This window comes from Arachis ipaensis, chromosome B7 (genome assembly GCF_059453495.1).
Source record: "Arachis ipaensis isolate K30076 ecotype BB chromosome B7, ASM5945349v1, whole genome shotgun sequence".
NCBI lineage: Eukaryota > Viridiplantae > Streptophyta > Magnoliopsida > Fabales > Fabaceae > Arachis > Arachis ipaensis.
This window is the reverse complement of record NC_142442.1, coordinates 8,787,156-8,813,088: the sequence shown is the minus strand read 5'-3', so window position 1 is coordinate 8,813,088 and position 25,933 is coordinate 8,787,156. Positions and strand designations below refer to the sequence as shown.

General features: G+C 29.9%; 2 protein-coding genes across 2 annotated transcripts; both read left to right on the top strand.

Annotated features, from left to right (window-relative positions):
• The first annotated feature begins 2,549 nt into the window (after window positions 1-2,549).
• Window positions 2,550-6,078, top strand: LOC107609062 (peroxidase P7). Its single transcript, XM_016310892.3, has 4 exons — window positions 2,550-2,876; window positions 4,151-4,342; window positions 4,417-4,582; window positions 5,285-6,078. Exons 1-4 carry the CDS (start codon window positions 2,667-2,669, stop codon window positions 5,677-5,679), a joined length of 963 nt encoding a protein of 320 aa, XP_016166378.1. The 5' UTR covers window positions 2,550-2,666; the 3' UTR covers window positions 5,680-6,078.
• Window positions 6,079-22,396: 16,318 nt separating this feature from the next.
• Window positions 22,397-25,933, top strand: LOC107609063 (uncharacterized). The gene is made up of 10 exons (XM_016310893.3): window positions 22,397-22,501; window positions 22,743-22,902; window positions 23,045-23,077; window positions 23,166-23,216; window positions 23,334-23,369; window positions 23,487-23,577; window positions 25,017-25,254; window positions 25,338-25,428; window positions 25,512-25,559; window positions 25,670-25,933. Exons 2-10 carry the CDS (start codon window positions 22,775-22,777, stop codon window positions 25,740-25,742), a joined length of 789 nt encoding a protein of 262 aa, XP_016166379.2. The 5' UTR covers window positions 22,397-22,501; window positions 22,743-22,774; the 3' UTR covers window positions 25,743-25,933.

The window sequence follows — 25,933 nt, the reverse complement described above, 5'->3', positions numbered from 1 at the left end:
ACGTAAATCTCAGAAACCAAAGTGAAAATTTATTCCTCAAATTAGCCTAGTCCAAACCACTTGGCAGCATTTTTGATCAGATTGGACCCTTTCATGCGACCTGTTCCAAAGAAGGAGCCTTCACTTCCAGACCAAATAGGTCAAACAACACTAATTTTAGTCTCACGCAGCAAGTGACTCAATCCGACTGAGGGAGTAAGTTAAAGATGTTTTTATTTCTTCGGTTTTCACCACAAAAGTGATAATTAACTCAGTCTCACATAAATTTTTTCACAATTGAAGAAATAATTGTCTATTACCATCAGAAGAGATTTATCCTACTGATGACTAATACTTCAAATATTTTTTGTGCAACTTACGCAGATTCTACTTAACATTTTCGTTAACTTAGACATCAAAATTTTTTACAAATATTTTTCATTACCGTCCGAGAAATGGACAGAAATATGTTCAAAGGTATTTTGATTACAACATCTAGACTCATTTTCACCATCTTTATTTTGGGTAACTCACAAAACAAAAGTTGATACATAATTCTCGCAAATTCAAAAGAGATTTTTTTTTTTATCAAATGTGTTAAAAATATAACCAAAATAAAGCCCATCATATATAATTGAATAAGAAGATGATGTTTATTCGAGTCTTTTGATGAGTATAACAGTCAAACTTTGGGCTTGTGCTCCTCGTCTTGTTGTACTGATGTTATTAGATTTTAGGTTTAATTACTTGGTCTCTATAATTTTGTAAAATTTTTAATTAGGTTTTTATACTTTTTTCTTTTTAATTGGGTCTTTACACCAAATTTTTTTTCAATTAAGTCCCTCTTAGTAATAATTGACTTAATTTTATAGGGACCCAACTAAAAAAAATTAGTACAGGGATCTAAATAAAAGAAAAAAAATATAGGGATCCAATTAAAAAAAAATTGGTGCAAGGACTCAATTAAAAGAAAAAAAGGTATAGGGACCTAATTGAAAATTTTGCGAAACTATAGAACGAGCAGAGTAAATAAACCTAGATTTTAATATAACACATCATACATCATGCATACAATATAATATACAATCGTTATAGGATGGGACGACCTCAGTGAGGAAAAATAGTTTACCAACTACTCGCATACCCTTTGACAAAATATGGCTACAAGAAAAGGAAATGTATTATTTTATTTCTATATCTATAATTAAGTGGGGATAGTTATTGAACTTAATTTACCGGGAAAAAAGGCAAAAAATTAAATTATATATTGAAATGAGAGTTGTTCTAAAATCTAAAGAATAGTATAATAAATGTCAATCGGTACAAGCGAGACTTTAGGTGTATATAATACTAAGTGTTTATATATAAACTTGATCACTTTACAACTTCATACTTTTGTAAAGAAATAATATATTATAAATTACGAAAGATAGTGTGCTGTTTGATGATAATATTTTATCCTAAAAATAACATAAGTGTGTTTTCTTTTTCAAACATCTATATCTTTCAATAATCGAGCGGTGAAATTAAATATTACCCCATGCAATGATGACTAATAATTTAGTCTACGGTAGGTTTGGCTACCTGCAGAGATAGTGCCTTGAGATTTATGTTGAGTTTAACCAAAAAATAAAATAAAATTAATGTATTCATATATTTTTGTAATTAAAATTGATCATATATGAATTTTGAATCACTAATATTAAATAACATTTTTGACATTGTATACAAAAGTTAATTTTTTAATATTATATACTATCCATATTCTTCGTAAAAAAATAAGTTCTAACAATAATAATTGAGTACTACTAGGGAGCTAATGGCCTAAGTGTACAATGTGTACAATGGACTAAATCTTTGGTCCATGAATAAAATGAACATCACTCATACTATCCAGAATAACCATCTAGATACCAGGGATAATAAACATCTCATGTCATAAAACTACTCATTCCAAAAGGTTAAGCTGATTTTGGGGTTCACTAAAGATTAAACTCTTGACCTTTCGAATCTAGAACTCTAATACTATATCATGAAACCACTCATTCCAAAAGTGTAACATGACAGGATAATGTAACACTAATGGTCATATCTCTAATACTTCCTAAACCTCTATTGTACACATTAGACGCTTAGACATTGACTCTCTATACTTATTCATAATGATTAATGGATTAACATCAACGTGTTAGATGTATAATATATATAATTCATATATTTTATTTGCTAATTTAAACCTTTATGACATATTATAAAAAAATGTTATGATTAAAAAAATTTAGAATTCAATCTTTATACCTTAAAAAAAGTTTCAAAAAGGCAAACGATCTATTTAAGAGAAAAAAAGGTGATAAAAAATTTACGTTTTAAATTTAAAAAAGTATTTTTGCGTGAAAGAACATGTTAAATAATCATTAATGTATTTTTAATTTTTATGTTTTTAATATTTTTTAATTTTATAAATAATTTGGACTGATTCAAAACATAGGAGCATGCCAAAAGAGGAGCAAGCAATATAGAGCAGCATATATGTCCCCTAATCACATCTATATATAGGGCACCTTCACAGTTTTAGAAACCACACAAACACTCTTAGGCACAAAAATTAAGGGATTTATAAAACACGCAGCTATACCTAACTAGCTAGTGCCTCATATATCCTAAGGTTTTAGACTTATATAGTTATTATGGGTTCAAATAATCTAGTTATGATTGGTTTGTTCCTCCTTGTCCTTGTGTTGGGTAGTGCCAATGCATCACTTTCCACAGAGTTCTATTCAAGTTCATGTCCAAAACTCCTTGACACTGTGAAATGCACAGTGGAAGCTGCCATCAAAAAAGAGACTCGCATGGGTGCTTCTCTCCTACGTTTGTTCTTCCATGATTGCTTTGTTAATGTAAGTACTACACACACTTCTTAATTAATTAATTACTGTACAATTTAATGTCTTCACACTACTAATAATTAATTAGTTCTCTCTCTCTCTATATATATATATATGACAAAAACTCACGTGCATGTCATAAAATTGTTAATTGAGAATTTTTAGATGACATATTTGACTAAGACTCAGGTTGGATAAACAACTTAATTAAACTCCTTTTGAAAAAATAGGTTAAACAATAAATAACTATATTAAAAGTAACTTATAAATAAGTTATTTTGTATTTGAATTTTTAGTTCTAAAAGTCCTTATTTTATAAAAATGTGGTAAAAAGTAGTAGTATTAGGAGAGAAATCATTTTTTTTTAACTTCTCTATAAGCTTCTAGATAGCTTCTTAGAAAGCTGCAATTTGGTTTTAAAAATTGCATCAGACATTAATACTACTACTTTTTATAACTCAAAAACTCAAAAAAGTTACTTTTGAAGTTTCCAAACGGACCCTAAATTGTTATGTAACGACTTTTTAACTATCAACTTTACATGAATAGAATTACTTATAAGTCTTCACCATATACTAATAAAAAATAAAAAAAATGTTAATAACAATTTTCTAACTCATATCTTATATATTAATTAATTAATGTAATATTACTTATTAAGTCAAGAGTGTCATATTTCTTATTATATGAATAGATTTTGACCATATATTTATTACGTTTTATATGAATAATTTAGATATATAAAATAATTTAATTTTAATACCTTATTAATATAAATTACGTATATTTAATTATGTAATCTCACATCACCATATTTTTTACATGACCATATAAATAGTGATTAAAAAAATAGATGCAATTGAATAATTATGAAAAATATTTTATATTATTATCACTACATTAAAATTAAATTCTATATAAAAATAATAAAAATTTAAATAATTTCGCATCATGAAATTTGAAAAGAGAGGTGTTAGGGACCAGCAGATTTTGTGAGTTGTAACCATCAATTAATCATCAATAGTGTATTTAATGGTGTGAAATTTTATTTAATAGTAGAGAATTATTCATTTTTTTTTGTTGGCTAAGTGTTGACCAAATTTTAATAAATCTGCTGGCCTTAGACTTATCCAATTGAAAATTTAATTTAACATATAAATATCTGTCCGTGAAGCTTTCTCCACCAAAAGTCTATGTCTTTTTTTATGTTTTGAACTTTGAAGTGTCATCTATCTTTGTAGAAAATTTAGAAGAAACGAAACATTACAATGTGTTAATTATAACAGGGATGTGACGGTTCAATTCTTCTGGATGATACATCAAGCTTCAAAGGAGAGAAGAATGCGGGTCCCAACAAGAACTCTGCCCGCGGATTCGAAGTGATCGACGCCGTCAAGTCCGCCGTTGAGAAAGTCTGCCCTGGTGTTGTCTCCTGCGCTGACATCCTCGCCGTCGCTGCCAGAGACTCCGTCAAGATCGTAATTAACCACACAATTAATTCCTTAAATAATTAATTTGAGTGATAATTTGATGATTAATGATGGATTTGCAGCTTGGAGGGCCCGAGTGGGATGTAAAACTTGGAAGAAGAGATGCAAGAACAGCCAGCCAATCTGCTGCCAACAACGGGATACCAGCACCAACTTCAACCCTAAATCAATTAATCTCAAAATTCGGGGCACTTGGACTTTCCACCAAGGACTTGGTCGCTTTGTCTGGTAACTTCTAATTTAACATTGGTGGAATAATTTGACGATTCTCAACTATCAACTTCACGTGAAATAAATTGCACTTGAGTTTTTAGTTTTAACATTACATACTCGTACAATTGCCCTTAACATAATAATTAAGTTTTTTTTCTTATTTATAAAATCACAATCATAATCATTAAATTCGGTTTACATCAAAATGTTTATTAGTGGTATAATCTTCAATTCATGTTTTTGGAATAAAATATCTCGTATCATAGTATTAAAACTTTATTAAAAAATTTAGAGTTTAATTTTTATTGACCTACAACAAAAAAAAAGAATTTTAGTATAAATTAAATAATAAAAAAAATAATATAAAATTTACTTAAATCCAATAAATAAATTTTATATTAAAAATATAACTACTTATCGTGCGATTCTTTCTAATGGATTAAAACTTTTGGATAAATGATTTCATATAAATTCTGTTAATCTAATATTTTTGTTATTCTCAATCATTTTATATAGATAATCTATAACTAATTAAATTCCAATTTTTTCACTAATGAATATGTTAAAAATCCTAAAAGATTAAACATATGCTAGTTTCTTAATTAGTTAGATTAAAATAAAAGGAGAAAAATGACCCAATAAAACTAAGATATTGAACACTAAGATTTGTTTTTTGTTTGTTGATATTTACTAATTTGGTGACATGTTGATTTTAAGGTGGTCACACAATTGGACAAGCAAGGTGTACAACCTTTAGATCCCACATCTACAATGAGACCAACGAGTTAGTAACATCCTTTGCTCAAACAAGGCAATCAAAATGCCCTAGGGCATCCGGTGTGGGGGACAACAACCTCGCCCCCCTTGATCTTCAGACGCCGGCGTCATTCGACAACCACTACTTCAACAACCTCATTGACCGGAAAGGCCTCCTCCATTCCGACCAGCAACTCTTCAACGGAGGATCCACTGACTCCATTGTTCGCGGCTACAGCTCAAACCCTAGCTCTTTTTTCGCCGATTTTGCCAGTGCCATGATCAAGATGGGAGACATAAATCCCCTCACTGGATCCAAGGGAGAGATTAGAAAGAATTGCAGGAGTGTGAACTAATTAAATCAAGAATTCAACAATGAAACGTGTTATTACTTGCCTATATTTTGTGAGGTGAAAATTTAGATGCAGTTGATTTTATGTGAAGTTGATAGTTAAGAATCGTTAAATAATTTAATATTTTTTTATTAAATTGTCATTTAATGACTCTCAGTCATCAATTTCACGTAAAATTAACTGCACATTTTTACTTTTTTTTTTGTGAGCTGTTGACTAAATTATAACTAGCTAGTGGGGAAAAAAAAAATCCTAGCTAGAATTGGTTTGCTTGTGTTTTGACTTTTGAATTTTGTTATTCCAAGTGTAACTGTGTGCCTTATTTTGACTTTTTCCTTGTTTTATTATCACAAAGTTGATAGCTATATTTTAATTGTGACTTTTGGGATTTGATGGTTTTAATTTTCAGATCAGATTCGGTTTTTTGTAAATTTTTTTATTTTTTGCTTTTTAAATATGTTTTCTTTTCTTAAGAGATTAATTTCGTTATAAAAAATCTAGGAAATCAATATTAATTCAATCAATTAATTTAAAAATCAGTTAACAATTAGAAAGGAAATGTAAAAAAGAATAAGTTGAAAGTAAAAACAATAAAAAATTCAAAATTTAAGTAAAAGAACATCAAAAAGTGAAACAAACTAAAATTACTTTTAAGATTTAAAATTTAAAATTTAGAATATCTAGAATTTAAAATTTAAAATTTAAAATTTAATATTTAGAATTTAAAATTTAATGTGGCTGATCGATCAGTGGTTGACTGTAATGATAAGTAGTTAGTGTGACAAAGTATTTAAAAAAAAAAAAAAGAGATCAGTAAAAGAAAAAAGAGTGATTTCAAAAAAAAAAATTAATGAGTTTGTAAACTTATTTTGTTTTGGTTTAATAATTGATTATAAGTCGAAATCAAACCATTTTTTTTTTGTCTTAATAGGCTTGTTTTGGTGTACACTAAACACTAATAATCAATGGAATCCATCATCCTAATGGTTGAAAACTTGAAATTTAAGAAAAATGCTTATTCTAGTTTATGTATACACGAGACACATTACATAGACTATATTCGTTATACATCACTATATGCAATCGTATGCAAATAGTTGATATGATCGATGATGTATTATTTATCTTATACAATATCTCATTACTATTCATAGTCATTGATTATTGAGTTAAAGTGCATGTGTGTTCCATGCTTCTTTCTTCTTCAATTCTTCTTCTTGTCCTCTTTTTCTCTACCCCTCTTTCTTATGGTGATGAGATCATAGTAATCAATTGTACTGACTACATGACTTACGTGACATAGTTAGTTGTGGACTATGAAAACTAATACGTATGGATAAGAATTATTGACCTCGTCACTAACATGCATGGATATAATATATGAAAAGCATTTTAGGTGAGACAATGTACTTTTATGACATTTCAATACACCATTATCTATTACTATTGAAATTTAAAATAAAATATTTTAGTGGTGAAGATCATGTTAAAGATTTTATAATGTGAACATACACTACAACAAATAAGGATTTTCACAACAGTCAAAAATCGTTGTCGTAGATTGAAAAACCATTCCTAAAATTTTAGGCAACGCTTTAGCAACGGTTTTTGACCTGTGATATATGCGGCCGTTGCCAATGATCAAAGGCAACGGTTTTTTACCTAAGTCAACGGTAACAAAAAAACTGTTGCCTTAGTGACTGGCATAGACAACAGTTTTGAAAGAAAATTTTAAACAACGATTTCGAACCGTTACTCAATAAGCAACGGTTTTAAACCGTTCTCTTTCATGATGCAACGGTTTAAAACCATAACTAGATAGGCAACGATTTTAAACTGTTGTAGTTTTATTATTCACAAAGCCAACAGTTTTAAAGCATTATCGTTGGTGTCATTTTTTGGCAACGGTTTTAATACCATTGCCATTTCGTAGTCGTCTAAAACAACGGTTTTAAAGCGTTATCATTGGTGTCATTTTTTGACAATAATTTTAATACCATTGCTATTTTGTAATCGTATTTGACAACAGTTTTAACATCATTGCCTTATGTGACTTTTGACAACGATTTTTTTGTAATATATAATTCGTTATTTACAATAGTTTTCTCATGAATGAAATTAGTTCCAACTTTTTTTAATTTAGTGTCAATAAATAATCTAAACTATTTGAATCGAATTACTATAGAAAAAATAATTGAACATTTTTCATCAAATTTAACTTATAAAAATTGTCGTAAGATCCACAATCACATTATATCGTCATTTTTCAAAATACAATAAATGTCTTTCTGCTTATACTTTTCAGTTTTCACAATCTAAGCAGGACTAATTAAGTTACACAGTATTATCTGTATGCTAATTCTCTAAATAATAACTAAGTCTAGCACATATGTTGAAATTGACATGGTTGATATTCTTGTATCTTAACATATTACAAAATTATTCAAGCCAAAATAGAAGTTAATAAGGGATGAAATTTTCATGGAAAGAAGAACCAACATATCAATTTTATACCATGTCCTTCCAAGGAACATAAAAATCAGATAAGATAGAACATTGCACGTGGGCCAATATCCTTCATTGGCTTTGCATCTACAAAATAAAAAATATATTTATCAATGATCAATTTGTGCCAAGATATATATAATTATTAAACACTTATAGTTAAGCTATAAAATAACAAGTGGCTCTAGCAATTTGATGAACCCATGGAAATGAAAAATATACAAATAAACAAATTATTGCTGACAAACACCAAGATAGGAAGAAACTATATACATCACGTAACAGATTGCACTGCATTTTTACATGAAATTAATACAAAGAAATTATAGTGGAGTGAAGATACTCAAATATAGTGCTGAAAGGAAGCTTTAACAGGAGACCACTATCCACTGCCTGCAATAGTATGATATTGTAGTAAGGCTACGCTTATTAACAAAGGCAAAATAAAATTAGATGGAAAAAAATAATGAAATGACAAAATCTTAGCTACAGATCATACAGCATGATGATCCACGATAACGGTCTTCACTGCTTTAGAATAACCCTCACAGACTGAAGTATATAACAGCATTTAGCAAAATGCAGAAATAAGAAGAAATGAAGTGGGCATGCAAAATAACATCATTACAAAATATCCAATTATCATTTTGAGTGGTCTTCATCTAAAGACAAGGTTAAAAAACAAAGAAAATTGCATTATATGATGAAATTATATATATGATGGAATTTTGTCAGCCTTTAGTGATCAAGATAAAAATTAAGAATCTTCTAGAGGAAGAAGAGGAAAAAAATCTTACAAGGCAGTTAACATCATTGTTTCATACAACTAACGACCTACATGATCAAGTCTTTTATTTCAATTTATCACATTTTTTAGTGCAAATTCTAATGTGAAGCATTGCTGGTAGAGTTATTGGTATCATTTTATTTATATTCTTTTCCTTCCCTTTTTTAGTGGTACAAGAAGAGGATGAAAGCACAAACCAATGACCTTGAATGGTTAATCCTTCGGTGGCCTCAAAGCAATCAAGTAAGGGATCATCAAGGATCTACAGAATGACTGAAAACTTCCTCCAAACAAGAGCTACAGGTAGTAAGCAACAACACACAAAAAACAAACATAAAAGAAGGATACATAAAAAAATTCACCTCCGGTACAAGAAGATCACAGCATATCGTGCCTTCAGAAAATACCTACACTCAACATAACCAGCAACATAGTATTCATTCCCCTCCAAGAGATCACCAAAAAAATATCCAAGAAAAAGTTTCATTGACAAGAACAAGAACAAGAGCTAGTGCAAGAACAAATACTCAGTGGGTGTGGCTCCCCTATGACCTGAACTAAAGTTGTCAACATAGCGCACGCACCACTGCTCCAATGGAGCGGTGGTGCCACCAGAAGTCACACAAACAATTCTCTTATCTATCTCATTTTCTGTGAAGGCAACAACAACAACAAAAATCTACCATACATTATGCAGGGCAAGCATAAAAACTATTTTAAAACTCAGATTTCAAGAAAACAATTCAGTAATCAAACTTCAATTTAATCCATCAAGCAAACCAACTTATAACAACCAATTTAGCATAATCAAATACAATTAGGATTATCTGCAATTCCAAACAATCAAAAAAACCGGTAACAGTCACAGCCTCAAACCAAAATTAATATCACCAGATAATCACTTACAGCAACAAAACTAGTCATAATTCAAACTCAATTCATCAATTATCAATATGACAGTTTTTCAATAATCAACTCAACATATTTCAATTTAGTAAATAATACTAGTTTAATCACCCTTCACAACCGCATCTAATTCCAATCATAACTCAAAATAATCACAATAGTTAACTATTCTCAAACACGTTTCAAGTCATTCACATCAATTAATTGATTCTTAACCACTATTAACCATTTGCAATTATCCAATTAACTTTATAGGCATTCTAAAATTAAAACTATTAAACTTTAAAAATAAATCCCCTACCTCAGAGTGTCGAACTAGCAGGAATTAATTGTGACGAACCCCTTTTTCTTAATCCAAGGCAACAGCAGCAACATTTCCGATCACTTTCCAGCAGTAGCAACGGCATTGGAGCAGGGAAAAGGCAGGGCAGTTCAGACCAACGGCTCCAGCAACCTCTTCTGGCGAGTTCTGACCCTTCATCGCTGTTTTGTATCGCAGTGAACCATTAGTAGCAAACGTCTCGATTGGCACCAGCGGCGAGTTCCAACAGTTGAGGATTGAATGAAGTTGCAGTGGCAAGGAAGACGGCCATGACAGCAGCAGCAACCCCCTTTTTGCGGTGACGGAAACAGAAGCTTCGCTGGCGGTGAGTGTGGCTCGACGTTGAGTGTGGCGGATTGGAAGAATATGGTGGTATTGGCGACTCAGGGGAAGGCAGAACGGTGATAGCGATCGTGGCTCCAGTGAAGGTGATGGCTTCTTCTACTCCTCGTCGCGGTCCTTGGCTCGCGTCTCCCTCATCTCCATCTCAGGCTTCCCTCAGCGACACAAAACTGATGGCAGCTCAGACGACAGCGGTGACCTTGAAGTACGATGGCGACGCGACGGTGACGAGGCGTTGGCGGCGGGACAGCTCCGTCGTAGACTCTGTCTCCCTCTCACGCATGTCGTTCTCTTCCTCACATCCGACTCCCTCTCGGTCACCCCTCTACCTTCACCTGACGATGACAACGACAACAGTGGAACCCTTTCCAGCGCCATCCCCTCCCTTGCTTCTCCTTCCTTTTCTTCTCCATTTTCCCCTCGAGCTCCCCATGTTTCTCGTTTCTCCCCTTTTCTTTCCTTCTCTATGTGTGAGTTGTGTTTAATTTAGGACACAAATTGGAAAATTTGGGATATTAGGGTTTAAATTAAGAATTTTTAGAATTAGGGTAAAATATATATAAGTAATATAATAATTTTTATAAAATATTTGAGATCAAATAATAATTTAGGATTTGAATATAATACTATAAATATTATTTTTGGAGCATATAAAATTTTATTTACTAATATATCATTGATTTTAAATAATTATTTTTAATTTAAATTATAAAATGAGCATACTAATCACATTTTATAAAATACAGTTTTAACCCGAGAATATCAATTATTTAGATTATACGATATAATTTTTCATTATTTTTTAATTACCAAAACCTTAATTTCAATTTGTATAAAATAATTAATTATAATAAAAATTATACATAACTATTAATTGTCTTAAATTTAAAGTATTTATAAAAATCAATTTAATCATTTCTAACAAATTAATCTCTAAGAGTTCAATTTAATCAAATAAATCGTAATTTATTCATAATAAAAATTTCTTAAATTAAATTACCTAACACTTTCATTACTGAATTTTAATTTCAAATCACATGAAATAACTAATTATAAAAATTATATAAGATTATATATTAATTAACTTAACTCTATATATTAATAAAACTAATTTAATTACTCTTAAAAGATTAGTTTATAAAAATAAGGAGTTCAAAATAAAATAAGTCACAATTTATTTATATAATTATTTAAAATTATTTTTATTGGTATTGTTTAATTTGTATAATTATTTAAATAATATTAAAAAATTGTTGTTTCATAAACAATTATTGTAATGGTTGTAAAATCGTTCTTTAATATAGTCAAAGAGAACGGTTTTATTTTGTTACTATAGCGTAATGAAAATTTGAACTTCAACAGCAATACTGTAAAAATCGTTGTCTAAGACCATCTAATAGAATGGTTTTAAAGTGTAACATTTTGGCAACAGTTTTTATGCGTTTCTTTTGTATAATTATTTAAACAACAATAAAAAACCGTTGCTTAAATACAAATCATGGTAACGGTTATAAAACCGTTCTTTAAAGTAGTCAAAGAGAACGGTTTTAATTTGTTGCTATAAAATAATGAAAAATTGAATTCAACAGTAATATTATAAAAAACCGTTGTCTAAACCTATCTAAGAAAACGGTTTTAAGGCGTTACAAAATTTGGCGTTGCTAAACGGAAGAATGTATTATTGTACTTTAACCCAATGTGTAAGTTATCATTTGCTATATTTATTGAAAGTCAAGTTTGCCCCCAACGAATGTAACTGGTGGGTGTGTTGTGGCTTGCGTTACTGGCTTGGAGGTCCATCTGAAATGGGTCGCGGATTCGGGTTTGGGCCCTTGGTTTAGGTATATTTTGTCAGCTACAACACATGATCAAGCAAAAAAAAAAAATTCAAGATAAAATGTTTTGAGCTCATGAGATTGAAGATATCTTTATATACTTTTTCAATCCAATTAAACAAGATTTCTCCTGAATATGCATGCTCAATATAATAGAGTATCAAAGTACTTTGAGGTGAAAGTTACAAAACGAAAAATGATGATTATTCATGAAATCTAAAATTGTAAAACAACATAGAGCAATGATAAACAAGTTATAACATAAATTTCTACTAATAGTATTTAAAAGTAAACTGACATTTTCTAACACAATTAAAGTAATAATAAAGAAATCTAATGATAAAAGATTAAAGTAAAGATAAAGATAAAAGTAATAATAATTTCTAAAACTAATAATAAAAAATTAAAATAGATTTAAGTTAGTTTAAAATTGTTATGATTATAGTGAGGTTATTTCGTAGTAACATAACATATAAAATGAATGTAATATATTTAATCATATAATTCTTAAATCGACAATAATATGCACAGTGAGATTGTAATAAAGGAAAATTTAAAGGACCAAAATTGAATTATATTCACATAATATTTTCTTGAGTTACCTAACTACATTTTTGAAAGGTAAAGAAGCCATGCGTCTTTGGAAAATCTTACATCTTAAATTCAATAAAACATTTCAATAGTATTTTTCTAAGTCTATTATTTTTTATCTATTCTGATATTAATTTTTATGATTAAATAATATAGACACTATTTACTTTCTTTTAATTTTGTTTTAGACAATTTTCGTGGTTTATGCATTTGATGATGATCTATTTCTCTTTACTCTTTCTATTTTCTATCCTAACCACAAACCAAAAGACCCCAATTCAAAACTTGTCTCTTTCATTTGAGAGCTGTGCATAACAAACTTTTTTTATTAAAAAATAAAGGTAGAATAGTCATTCACACCCCACCTAAATGACAAAAAGAAAATTGAAACTTACTCGTACATGCTTCACTAGTATACCTAGCCCGTACTGTACTTCACGTGAAACGTTTCCTATAATATGCACTTCTTTTATGACTTTTGTTTAAGGGTAAAGGCGGATTCAATATGATCAAAATCTCGATCTGATTTATACTAAAATTATATTTTAAAGATATATCAGATTGGATCTAATATTCACATTTTTTAAATTTGGATCCAATCATATCTAATTCACATATTTGCAGATCGGATTTGATATTGGATATATTTTTAAAATATAAAAATATTTTTAAAAATTTATTTTTATTCAAAAAATCAATAAATTTTTTTTAAACATATTTATTCTTAAAACATTATTAAACATATTTTTTTAAATAATAAAAATAAAATAATATAACATATAATAATAATTATTAGTTCAAAAAAATATAAAAAGAATATTTATTTTTCATTTATTTTTTGTGGATCCGTGAATATGTGGATACCTATCCAAAATGCTCATATCCGATTCTATTAGTGTGCAGATCAGATCGGATCGAATCCGATAATCTTGCGAATCAGATTCATATCTGCAATTTTTGAATTAGATTCGGATAAATACCGTGGATATGCGAATCGGATCCAATCTATATGAAAACCCCTACTTTTGTTGACAAGTTTTTTTTGTGATATTGTTGACAAAAAAATTTAATTATTTTTATCCTTTTAAATAAAAAATAAGAAAACAATAATATTTTTAACTCACTTTATATTTCTTATTATTTTTATATAATAATATCTTAAAATTTTTAAATTTTTAATTTGTTTACTAAAATTCTTTTAACCTTTAACATCTTGGCTCTCGAGTCCTTGATATACATTCTTAGAAGATTAATTAGCTAAAACTTTTGTAATTACTTGCCTCATGTATGACTCTATCGACATAAAATATATACTCTTCATTTGGGGTGTGAAAGCAGATTATCCATCTCATTCTACCATATATAAAACTAAACGAGATGAGGTAATTTGCCAAGATAAAATGAACTTAGATTCTTGATCCATCATGTTTTGTGGCAGATTAGCCGGCCGAAAAATTAGCTCGCTAACTTAAAAAAAAAAAATCAAATATAAATGCAACCTTGATCGCTTGAAATCTATTAGAAATAATTAGCAGGTTTTTCTGTGTGGTGACGTGTTGCCTTAAATTAGTAAAAAAGAAAGACCATAATTCCATCGTTTCAGATTCAACAAGCAAAATACTGTCTTGTGCAACTGCGATAAGTAGAATACCACCATATTTTTTATACAGATGTGTATCATCGACGAAGACAAACGGCTTGCAATGCTTAAAAGCCTCGACGCAAGGAGAGAATGCTCAAAATACCTTATCAAATATGCTGCAGTCACGCACCACGAGGTGCCCATCATAGTACGGTGCAACGCTGATCTCACATATAGTTTCAGGATAACAACTTTGCAGCGCTTGCAACAACTTCGACATCTTATTGTAAGACTCCTCACAGTCATCGTATATCTATGCAATCGCCTTTTATTTTGCCATCCAGACCTTCCTGTACGAGGGTTTGAAGTGATAGCTCTGCCTAACTGCATCTTGTAAGACTGAGATACTGACGGATGGGTTTGATTGTATCAACGGGAGGATGACACGGCAGATAAGACTGCTGTCCAACTGTCGGTAGTCCTGCGACATTGTGGGTGCTAAACACGTGTGTGCTCCTCCCACCTTACGTACCTTCCTAGCGAAATAGAACAACAGTGATAAACAGGTTCAACAAGCATAACAACTATAACTGTCGGCAATGCACATGGTACTTTAATCGATCTAACTCTATTACTCAATATTCAGCACTTCTGCAAATGCTGTAATTCTTAACACCCTGCATTACTGCATCTCTACTTTTGAATCTGTGGCCAACCCTAAACTCTACCCCACTGTCCAAGTTGTAATCTTTCTCACCCGTGTTGGAAAATGATTTCTTCTCTTGCATTGCATCCAGATCCAACGTACTATAGTGACTGGGTATAGATAACAAGGCCGAAATTGGATGCGGGAGAGGCAGAAGATACCTACGTGATGCCTCAACTGGGGTCTCCGGTACAAACTCTTCCTCATCATCATCCTCGGAGGAACCGCTCTCGTTGCTATCCGCAACATACTCCTCGTCGGAGTCCTCACCGTCGACCTCCATGTTTACCACTGGACTAGCAACATGAATTGGTGGTGGTGCGAGAGGTGGGTCATCCTGGAAGAAGTCTGACGACCCAGATCCACCGCCACCGACATCGCCAACCTCCGCAGAAAGCTCCATCACTTACTCTGCCATGATTCTCCCATGGACGTCAAACATCAGGCGCACATGCTCGTAGCCATGGAGTCAAAATAGACGAAACCAAAAAATTCTATTTTCCATCGGTGCTAGCAACCTATACTCCACCCTTCCGATCTCTTTTCTCCCACTATCACCGACGCTACTCAATATCAGACTCTTCAATTCCGTTAATAAACTTACTGGCTGGGTACGCAACAGAATGAAATTCTCACACTCAAATGTCATTCTATTATCACTATTTATTATACGGCAATTCAGATTCACACTTACAACCAAGAAATCACTACTACTAGAAATTTTAGCTTATTTTTGGAAGCAATATGTAGCAAAGAAGTAGTGAAATATTTGTGGAGAATACAAAGATTTTCACATCCTTTTATAGTCGTTGAAAATTTGTCTTAACATATCTCGTTTATAGTGTAAATATCATAATTATCCTCTTATCTCTTTTCTTGGCCTTATCACGTTTACAGTATAAATAAAATACGTGTTAATTTATTTTGTTTACACTATAAATAATATAAGAGATGTGATGTTTTTCAATAAAAATATTCCAAAATTTATATTTCAGTAATTAAAATATTTATTTTATTATTTAAAAAAATCGGGGTAAAACTATCTTAAATTTGCTGTGTATGATGCTTGGTTTAAAAAACACCAATAAAAGGATGAGATGCTACAGATTTGTTGAAATAGGAATGGTTCACGAAGAAGATGGCACAAGTATTTTTAAAATAAAATATTTTTTATATTATTATATTTAAATATAATTGATAAATAAAAATATTTTTTTATAAAATATTTAATTATGATTTTTTATTTTTTTAATAAATTTTTAAAAAAATATAACTAAAAAATATATTTTTTAAAAATTTACCTAAATAAGTTCTAAGGTCTCATTTGGGTAAATTTTTTAAATAAATTTTTTTTAAAAAAGAGTTTAAAATATAAGGACTTTTATTAATAGCAGTTTATGAATAAGTTATTTTGTAATTGAATTTTTAGTTATAAAAATACTTATTTTAAAATTATAGTGTTTGGATAAATGACTCAAAAAATACCATTTATTTTACACAAGAGAATAGATATTAAAATAACGATGATAACAGATATCTTTTAATATTGAATGTTAATTTTACATAATCCAATCCCACTTATTCTTAAATTATTTATACTTATAATTTAAACAAGTCTCTTTAATTTCAAGACTTTTGTTTCCAAATTTGTTGAGTTTTGTTAAAATGTGTTTCGGGTCTATTTCCAACCACCATCTCTTTTTTACATATTTTCATGAATATAATAGTATTTTGTTCATTTCAATCAGTTTTAAATTTTTTCCGGACTTGTCACTTTTATGAATTTGTTGAGAAAAAACATAAAAAAAATCAAACAAATATTTTGTACATAAAGAGATACATAAATGGAGAGATAGTGTAAATTAAGGGAATGACCCTATTTAGAAAAAAAAATGGTGGAAGACTAGCATTTCTAGCAGATGGAACATTGCGTGAAAATGGTGGAAGACCAGTACTTTTAGCAGATAGAACATTGCGTTAAAATGATGGTGGAGGCCCAATATTTTTAGCAGAAACAAAAAATATTTTTCACAAAACTAAAAATAAAAATAGTACAATTGTCTCTTTATTTTAAAGTAAAAAAATTTTTAATAGAAGTGATAAAATAATTTTTGAAAAAGAAGTCATATTTTTCTATTTTTTTAAAAGCTCTCCATTAATTTCTCGAAGAATTAAAAGTGTTTCTCAAAAATGATACCAAACACACGAAATATAACTTTTTATAATTCAAAAATTAAAAAAAAAAATTACTATTTTTTAAATGGGGTCTAAGTGTATTTGGAATTTTGAATAATAGATAAAACTTTTAATATTGTATATGTGACCGTGTGAGTATGATGTGGATAAGCATAAAGCATGTAATGTTTAAGATGAGGAGTTAAATAAATTTTTATCTTTATTTTTTTAATTATTTAATAAAGTGTAGTGCCTCGTTTTATATTTATTAAGTAAAACAAAAAAATATGTAAAAAGTAAAAGCATATATTAAATAATAAAAAATTACACTTTACTAATTAATCATTAAAAAAATTTTGAGAGGATGCACTAGGAGCATAATGCTATAACCCTAATTGAAAAATTTTACGGTCAGGCACGGACCTACATGGAACCATGGGGGGGCACTTGCCCCCACTCTCATTTAATTTTTTTAAACAAAAAAAAATATATACATATATAATATGCCCCCATTTTAAATTTTAAATGATCCCATTACAAATAAATTAAACTAATTATTTAAAACCTTGAATCCATTTTATCTTGCTATCATTTTGATTATGAGTTAACCTAATTAAATTTAGTCTTCTCTCATTCTCAAATCCTAGTCGTCACTCATTTATTCTCTTAAACTCTCTTCTTAGTTTCATATTTTCAACATTTTTTTTCTATTCCTTGTTTAGTGGTCATCTTGTCTTCATCAACAGGTAAATTTTAAATTCTCTATTTTGTTTTATACAGCTCTCTATGATTTTATGTTTTTTTTCAATTTTATTGTTTCTCTTTTCATATTTTCGATTGCAAATTTTAATTCAAACAATTATAGTTTAGGTATTAATCTATTTTTATATTCTCTTCATGAATTTATATATTTTATTTTATTTTTGATTTAGTGATCCTTATTATTTATTTGTTTATCTTTTATTCTATTCTATTATATATAATTATGTTGCATATAAATTTCTAAAGTGAATCGATCAATTTACTAATTTAGAATATATATTTTTTATTTTTAGAAATAATAATGGAAAAATATTTTAAAAGAAAGCTACCACTAGAATCTGAAGTCACTTCATTAGTCTCTTCTAATAAAAAAAAGTTTTTAAAATTCAATGTAAAAAGTTTCATAGTTGATCCTGAACAACGACCCAAAATTTTAAATTATGATATAAATGACAGAGATGAAATTAGACAAATTTATTTGTGAAAAGATCATTGTCAACCAAGAGAATATAATTTTCTACAAACATATTTTGGGACTTTTTTTGGTAAATTTAATGCTGATTGGTTTGATGAATTTAGCAATTAATTGGAATATAGTATTTCATAAGATGCTGTTTTTTATCTCTATTATTATCTTATGAAATCTGATAGTGCGAGTAGTAATGCTTTTATAAAAGAGCTCTTTTTAAATTTAAATTAATATATCTTTTGATAATAATGTGAATTATTTTTGCCCCCTTACCATAAATTTTCTGGGTCCGTCACTGTTTACGGTGCTTACACTCAATCATCATATGATGCTGTTAATAGATGTTGTATTATAAAACCGCCGCGTGCGTAAAAAATGTGCTGCTTCTGGTATGTCGTTCATAGTGGCATTGTGATGGTCTGATGGAGGGCCAAGGGGTCTTGTTTTTGTTATTTTGATGGTAATTAATTAGGTATAACTAATTTGTTGTCTAACGAAAGTGGATTGGACCACGCAGAAGACAGTGAAAATGGGGGCTTTTGCTTTTTGGTGGGAGATAAATTGGATAGTTTACATAGAATTATAACTTAAATTAGTACTAATATGTGATTGTTGCCTTGTTGGAGGTTTGATTAAATGGCGTATCATATGCCTCTTTAATAACTATATCTGGGTTCAAGTTTTATGGAAAAAAAATTCATGTAATGTGTGTGAGTGTGTGTACATAAATAATGTCTACCACTAAGAATTATCTAATTCCTATAGCTTCTAATTAGTTAATCTTGCACAATTTTTTTTTAATTTATAATGAATTATTTTTATAGCTTGATATCTTTTAATATACATTGAAAATTAATTTGTGAGCAATCCTAAGCAAAACATTATTTTGGAAATGACCAATAATAAAAGCACATAGAAAAAAAAGCCACGTAAATTAAAGATTCAGCTAATAAGTATTCAAATCATTTACTATCATATACGAAATGTATTAAAGTTATATTTTTTTCAAAATAAATAATATTGAGTGGTGCTCCTAAAATAATTATTAACAAAATTTACATTAAAAGCGTGTTGAACCTCCACCCAATTGCAAGTCACAATCATGGAGGTATTATGAGTTGACAAAAGTCAACCACAAAAATTTAACATTTTCACATTGGAGCACTCTTAATGCATGGATATGCTTATAAAAACTTTTTTTGGCGATGAATGAAATAGTTGAACACTTTATTATTGCAACAGGTTGAAAAAGAAGTCAATGTGACTGGCGTCGCACACCACAATATATGTTAACCTTTCGTAAGTTTAAATTTCTGTTTTGTGTACAGTACTCCATTTTTTTTAGTTTTATGCATCGAGAATATTTATTTGTATTAGGTGATTTCTTAATTCGTTATGAATTTTTTTTTATTTTTCTTTTTTTCACACCAAAAATTCAATCTTTGCAAGTCAAAATTAGTATAATCTAATTAAAAATTTATATTTTATATTTTATATTTTTTACTCAATTAAGAATTTGTAAGTCAAAATTAATATTGTTTGAGTTAAATGTCTGTATTTTGTATTTTGCAATTTTATTAAGTCAAATTTGTCTCTCATACTCTCATAAAAAATAAATATTACTTTGAGTGTTCTTTCAATTTGATACAGGATGAAGATAGAATGTCCTTTTTAAAAAAAGGTGGCCAACAAACATTTTTCACTTGAATGAAGACATTAAAAATTTTTAAGTTATAATTCTGCGCAAATTACTCAATATGCTACTACAAATAAAAAAAAACCCCAATTTCCAGAGTCTTGTGCACGGCCCAATCCATTTTATTAGATTACAACTTAATTAATAATTATAGAGATTCATGTTGGCTAGAAGGAACCGCTACAAGACTGGATTAAACTTAACACAGATGGAGCAGCAGATAAAAATCTTGACATTACGAAATGCGGTGGCTTATTGAGAAACCACTTAGGAAGATGGGTTACAGACTTTATGCTCAATATTAGAAAATGTACAGCATATATAGCTGAGTTAAGAGGTATATATCATGGATTGAAGGTTGCTTGGGACCATTGACGGAGCCAGAAAATTTTAAGAGTGGGGGCAAAAAAATATATATACTAAAATAAATTTTGTTAAATATTATTAATTATATAGAGATATAAAAATTAAAGAGTTAGTGAACATTTTCATTCTTAAAATACTATTCATTATATATAATTTATAAAAAAATATTTTTTATTTCTAAAATTTGAACTTAAAATATTTTAATTAAATTATAAATACCTTATTATCCTAACTAATTTTTTATACACATTTAATAATAAAAGACTAAATTAATTAGTATATTAGCGCTTAATGATACACTAATATTTATAATTTGAAACTAGAATTATATATAAATACTAAAAAAATTAAATCTGTATACGAAAAGTATGTTTATATAAAATAACAGAAACATAATTCACAATTTTTTCTTTCTTTCTTTTTAAAATAATTAAATTTATTATATTTTTTAATTTAATTTTGATATAATGTTAGATGAAAGATTTTATACATCTATTTAATTATGTATTGTAATTAAAATATTTTTCTATTACTATTTCTAAAAATAAAAAATTTATTCTAAATTAGTAAATTAATCAATTTATTTTAAAATTTTATACACAATATAGATACATATAATAGAACAAAAGATAAAAAATAGGTAATAAAAATGAATAAATCAAAAATAAAATAAAATATATAAAGTCACGAACAAAATAAAATATTAGATTAATACTTAAACTACACTTGTTTGAATTAAAATTTGTAATTGAAAATATCAAAAAGAGAAACAATTAAATTGAAAGATACATAGGGTCATGGAGAACTATATAAAAAACATAAAAAATTTAAAATTTATTTTTTGATGAAGAGAAGATGACCACTAGATAAGGAATAGAAAAAAACGTTGAAAATATAAAAATAAAAAGAGGGTTTAAGGGAATAAAGGAGTGACGACACAAGAATTAAATTTGATTAGGTTAAATAATAATTAAAATGATAGAGAAATAAAAAAAGTGAATTTGAAACTTTAGCTAATTGAGTTTAATTTATTTATAGTGGGGTTATTTAAAATTTGAAGTGGGGGCATATTATATATAACTATATTTTAAAAAAAAAAATTAAAACACTGTGGGGGCAAGTGCCCCCTCTTCTTTACTACTGGGTCCGTCCCTGCTTGGGACATAGGGATTCGAAAAGTTATTATAGAATCAGATTTTAAATCTGCGATAGAAATTCTGGTTCATAAAGAAAAAATAGAGGAACATCCTGAAGCTTTGGTGCGTAGCATAGGAGAGTTCATGAAAAGAGACTGGCAGATTAAGATCAAGCACACTTACAGGGAAGGAAACAGAGCCGTAGATTAGCTCGCCAAGAAAAGTTTAGACATATACCCAAAATTTGTGTTCATTGATCAACCCCTAGGAGAGTTAAAAAGAATTCTTGATGAAGACATTAGGGGCACTATGTTGCCAAGGCTAATTTTTAGTTGTTAGTTTTTTCTTTTGTTGGGCGTAAAGCCCCTTTGTTTATCGAAAAAAAACTTAATTAATAATTATACTTAATTAATTACTATCAAAATAATGGAAACAGGAGCCCCTGACCCTCCATCACAATGCCGGAGCTATGAACAGCGTACCAGAGACAGGCACATTTTCCACACACGTAGCAGTCTTATAATGCACCACCTATTATCAGCATCACATGATGATTTTGAGTGTAAACACCATGGAATTTCCCTAATCCCTATTCATTTTTCACTTCTTACCCGACGCTGCAAAATAACCTTTCTCTCCAACCAGGTAATTTTCTTCCTCCCAATTCGTTTTTTTTTAAATTTTATTTTCTTGTGTTTGATTCTTCTTCCCATTCACGTTGTTGATTAACATGCGAAGTAAAATTTAATAAAGAATAATATCTAGGGCTTCATCTTGCACACTAGCCTTCCCACGTTCTCCGGTTCTATATATCCCAGACATAATGATACAATTAAGCTCCTGTTCCTTGATTCTCTAAAAGGTTTTATCTGTTTTGTGTTTTCAGAAACCCTAGAAAAATTGGAGTTCGAAGGTGGCATGGAACCATCACCATCAACGCGATACAATCTGCGATCTCGTGGTCGTATAATCGGTAACCGCCTTTTGAGGTTACGCCGAGGAGTTCCAGTCTATAATAGCTCCGCAAATCATCATCACCAGTCATGGTTGTTACTTGTTACAAGCTTCATGCTTTCTCTTCTAATTATTATTTGTTTACTTAATTATCATTCCTGCCAAATTAGTGATATATTGTTTTTTTTTTCTTTATGTTTTTCCTTTACAAATCAATTTTGCTTGCAATCAAAGTCAAAAGCCTTGTAGGCCCTCCGTTAAAAAAGTGTGAGTAAACTTGAATCCTGTTTTTTTCCTCCAATTATGATAATATTAATACTTTTTCTTGCAAATAAATCTTGTTTATTCACCAAAGACAAAAGCCTTGTGGACCCTCAATACTTAGAGGCACTGATGAGGAACTAGGGTGAGTCAAACTTAAATTCTTTTTTTTGTAATAGTAGGTTATATCAGTTTATATATATTTCTCTCTCTCACAAATCCATTTATATATTTATCTCTCGCAAATCCATTTTGTTTGAAGAAATCAACGGCCAAATCGTTGTATAAGTAGTAAAGAGTAAGTGCACTTGAACTCTTTTTTTATTTATTTTTGTTTCACAAATGATATCTTTTGCAGTGTAACAATTTGTTATTTACCCCCCATTTTTTCTCTAAAAATTCTGAACTCCTATAGAACACAGAGACAAAGTAGATTATGTTATATGGAGATGTTTCAACCTTATCCATTGGTGGCAATGCAACACTACAACAAAATGCTAAAAGAGGTTAATTAACTTCTCTGTCATTTTTTCTTTAGTTATGTTACTTTTATGTCAGAAAAAAATCCGTTGCTGTTATTTGTTATTTAGGGAGAACAATACTAAGTTGGTTAATGTTACGTTGGTCCAAGGATGTTTTGGACTTCCAATGGTCCGTAAAAACTTTTCAAAATGATTAAAATAAGAGAAAATCTCCACATACAAACGTTTTTCATACAAGTTATTTATTTCTTATTCTTTTTCTTTCTTCATGCCTCCTCTTTTTCTTCTCCTTCTTCTTTTTCCGTGCCTCTTCTTCTTCTTCTTATTCGTTTTTGAAGTGTTTCATCTTCATCGTCTTCTTAAAATATCTATATATCCTTATTCAATGTATATTAAATTTCTCAATTGTCAACCTTTTTCACCTCTTCTTTCACGAACCCAATTCTCCCCCATCCCTTCAGCCCTCTCCCACCGGACCATACCATCACTTACCCGAAAACCCCGCCTTACACCACTCCATGTTCACCACTTCTGATTTATCTTTTTAAGCTCTCACTATTATTTGTGTTGTATCTGTTGTCGTTTTTACTCTGCCAACTGAGAAAGTGTATCTGCATGAACTTTCGTTGTTGAACCTGCGTGAAAATCCACAACGTAGTTGCTCTAGTAAGGGTTTTGTGAGTTAAATTCATGTGTGGTTTTGTGAAGAAAATTAGGGATTTGGGTAGGAGTGAGGGTTTTCCTGAAGGTGATGTTGATGGTGGTGAATTGGAATTTGATTTTGATTGGTGTGAGAAGGTTGTTGGGGTGTTGAAAGGCGAGGTTTTGGAAAATGAGGTTAATAGTAACGGGGAGTGTGAGGTTTATGATTTTGAGGAGGTACATGAATGGGAGAGTGCTGTGGAGATAGAGCTAGAGGGCATTGTTGATCTTGAGGACAATGCTGGGAAGGTGCCTTTGAGGAAGAAGGCGGTGATTGCAGTAGAGGCAACGAAGAGTAATGGAAATGGAAAACTGAATGAACAAATAGTAATGGTGACTGAAGTTGTTATTAGGGCTAATTTAGAGAGTAGGTATATAATCATCATTGTAATATTAATAGTTTTAAAGTGTTTCTATGGCATTGCAAGTTTTCAACTATGGGTTTATTGCTATTGCTAAAAATTGCAGAATCCAAAATGCAATATGAAACCATCAAAATGTGCTTTACATAATCCTAGAATTTTACTCTTCTTGAACCGATGGTTCGCAGAGAAGTAAGCAAATAATCGCAATGAATGTTTGATACTGTAATTCATTCACTGATTTGGGATTGAGAGCAGGGAGAGACAGGGACGTAGGCAAATTTAAAAGAAACAAGGGATAAAATGGAGTTTTCCAATGCTGTGTATTACAAGATTTCCTTTAGTTTTGGTTGTTACTTTGATTTTTAAAAACTTCTGTTGCTACTATTTGTTTTTCAGGAAGAACAGTACAAAGTTTATGATTATGCGAATGGGATTATGACGGCTTTTGAAAAAGTTGGTGATTTTCATCAACTGCACATTTTGGGTGTGCCAAAATCTTTTGAATACATGCAGAACTCACCGGATGATGATGTTCCTGTTAAGCACTTTTATGCCCGGATCCATCAAGCACCCAAAAAGGATACTCATGTAGATTACTGTGAGCCTTTTGAAGGAGAAGGACCTCCATTGAGAGGTATCTTTTCTGATTTTTTTTTTTTACTTTACCTCCAGAATTTATCAAACCGTCTGACTTTCACTTTTTGGAGTATGTTGTAGGTTTGGATATTAGGCGAATCGTTCCCTTGTGCTGTAAATATTGTGGTCTTGCAAATGGGAATGCTATCGAGTCAAGATCATTAGAATTGAGGTCTTATTTTATTACTATCTTTTAAATCGTGTGTGTGTGTGTGACATTATAATGACTGCTCTCTTTTTATTTTGACATTGAAGCAAGCAAGCTGAAGCTGATGGAGAAGATTCGGATTCAGACTACTGGGAGTGAGAATCATTTTATGGTTTCCTTTTTTATCATATCTATCCCATGCATATAATATGTGGTGGATGGTGTTTGATTTACTATGTTGCTTGTCTTTGTATGTTTTATGTAGTGGTTACTCGGACCCTAATCCCCCTAAAAAAGAAATCAGAGGAGCATTAGCAGAATCTAGGAGAAGGCGTTGAACCTACCTTAGAAGACTTTAAGGACCAACGTCCGATCTTGAAAGCACTTCAGGTTATAATGCCAAAATCTCAAGTCAGCACACTTATCTTTATCTGGCTGGATCTTTACAGGCCTTAGACTTCTTGAATATTCTACTATAATTTTTCTTTTATGTAGAATTCGACTTTTTTTAGTGCGGTCTTCTTTATTT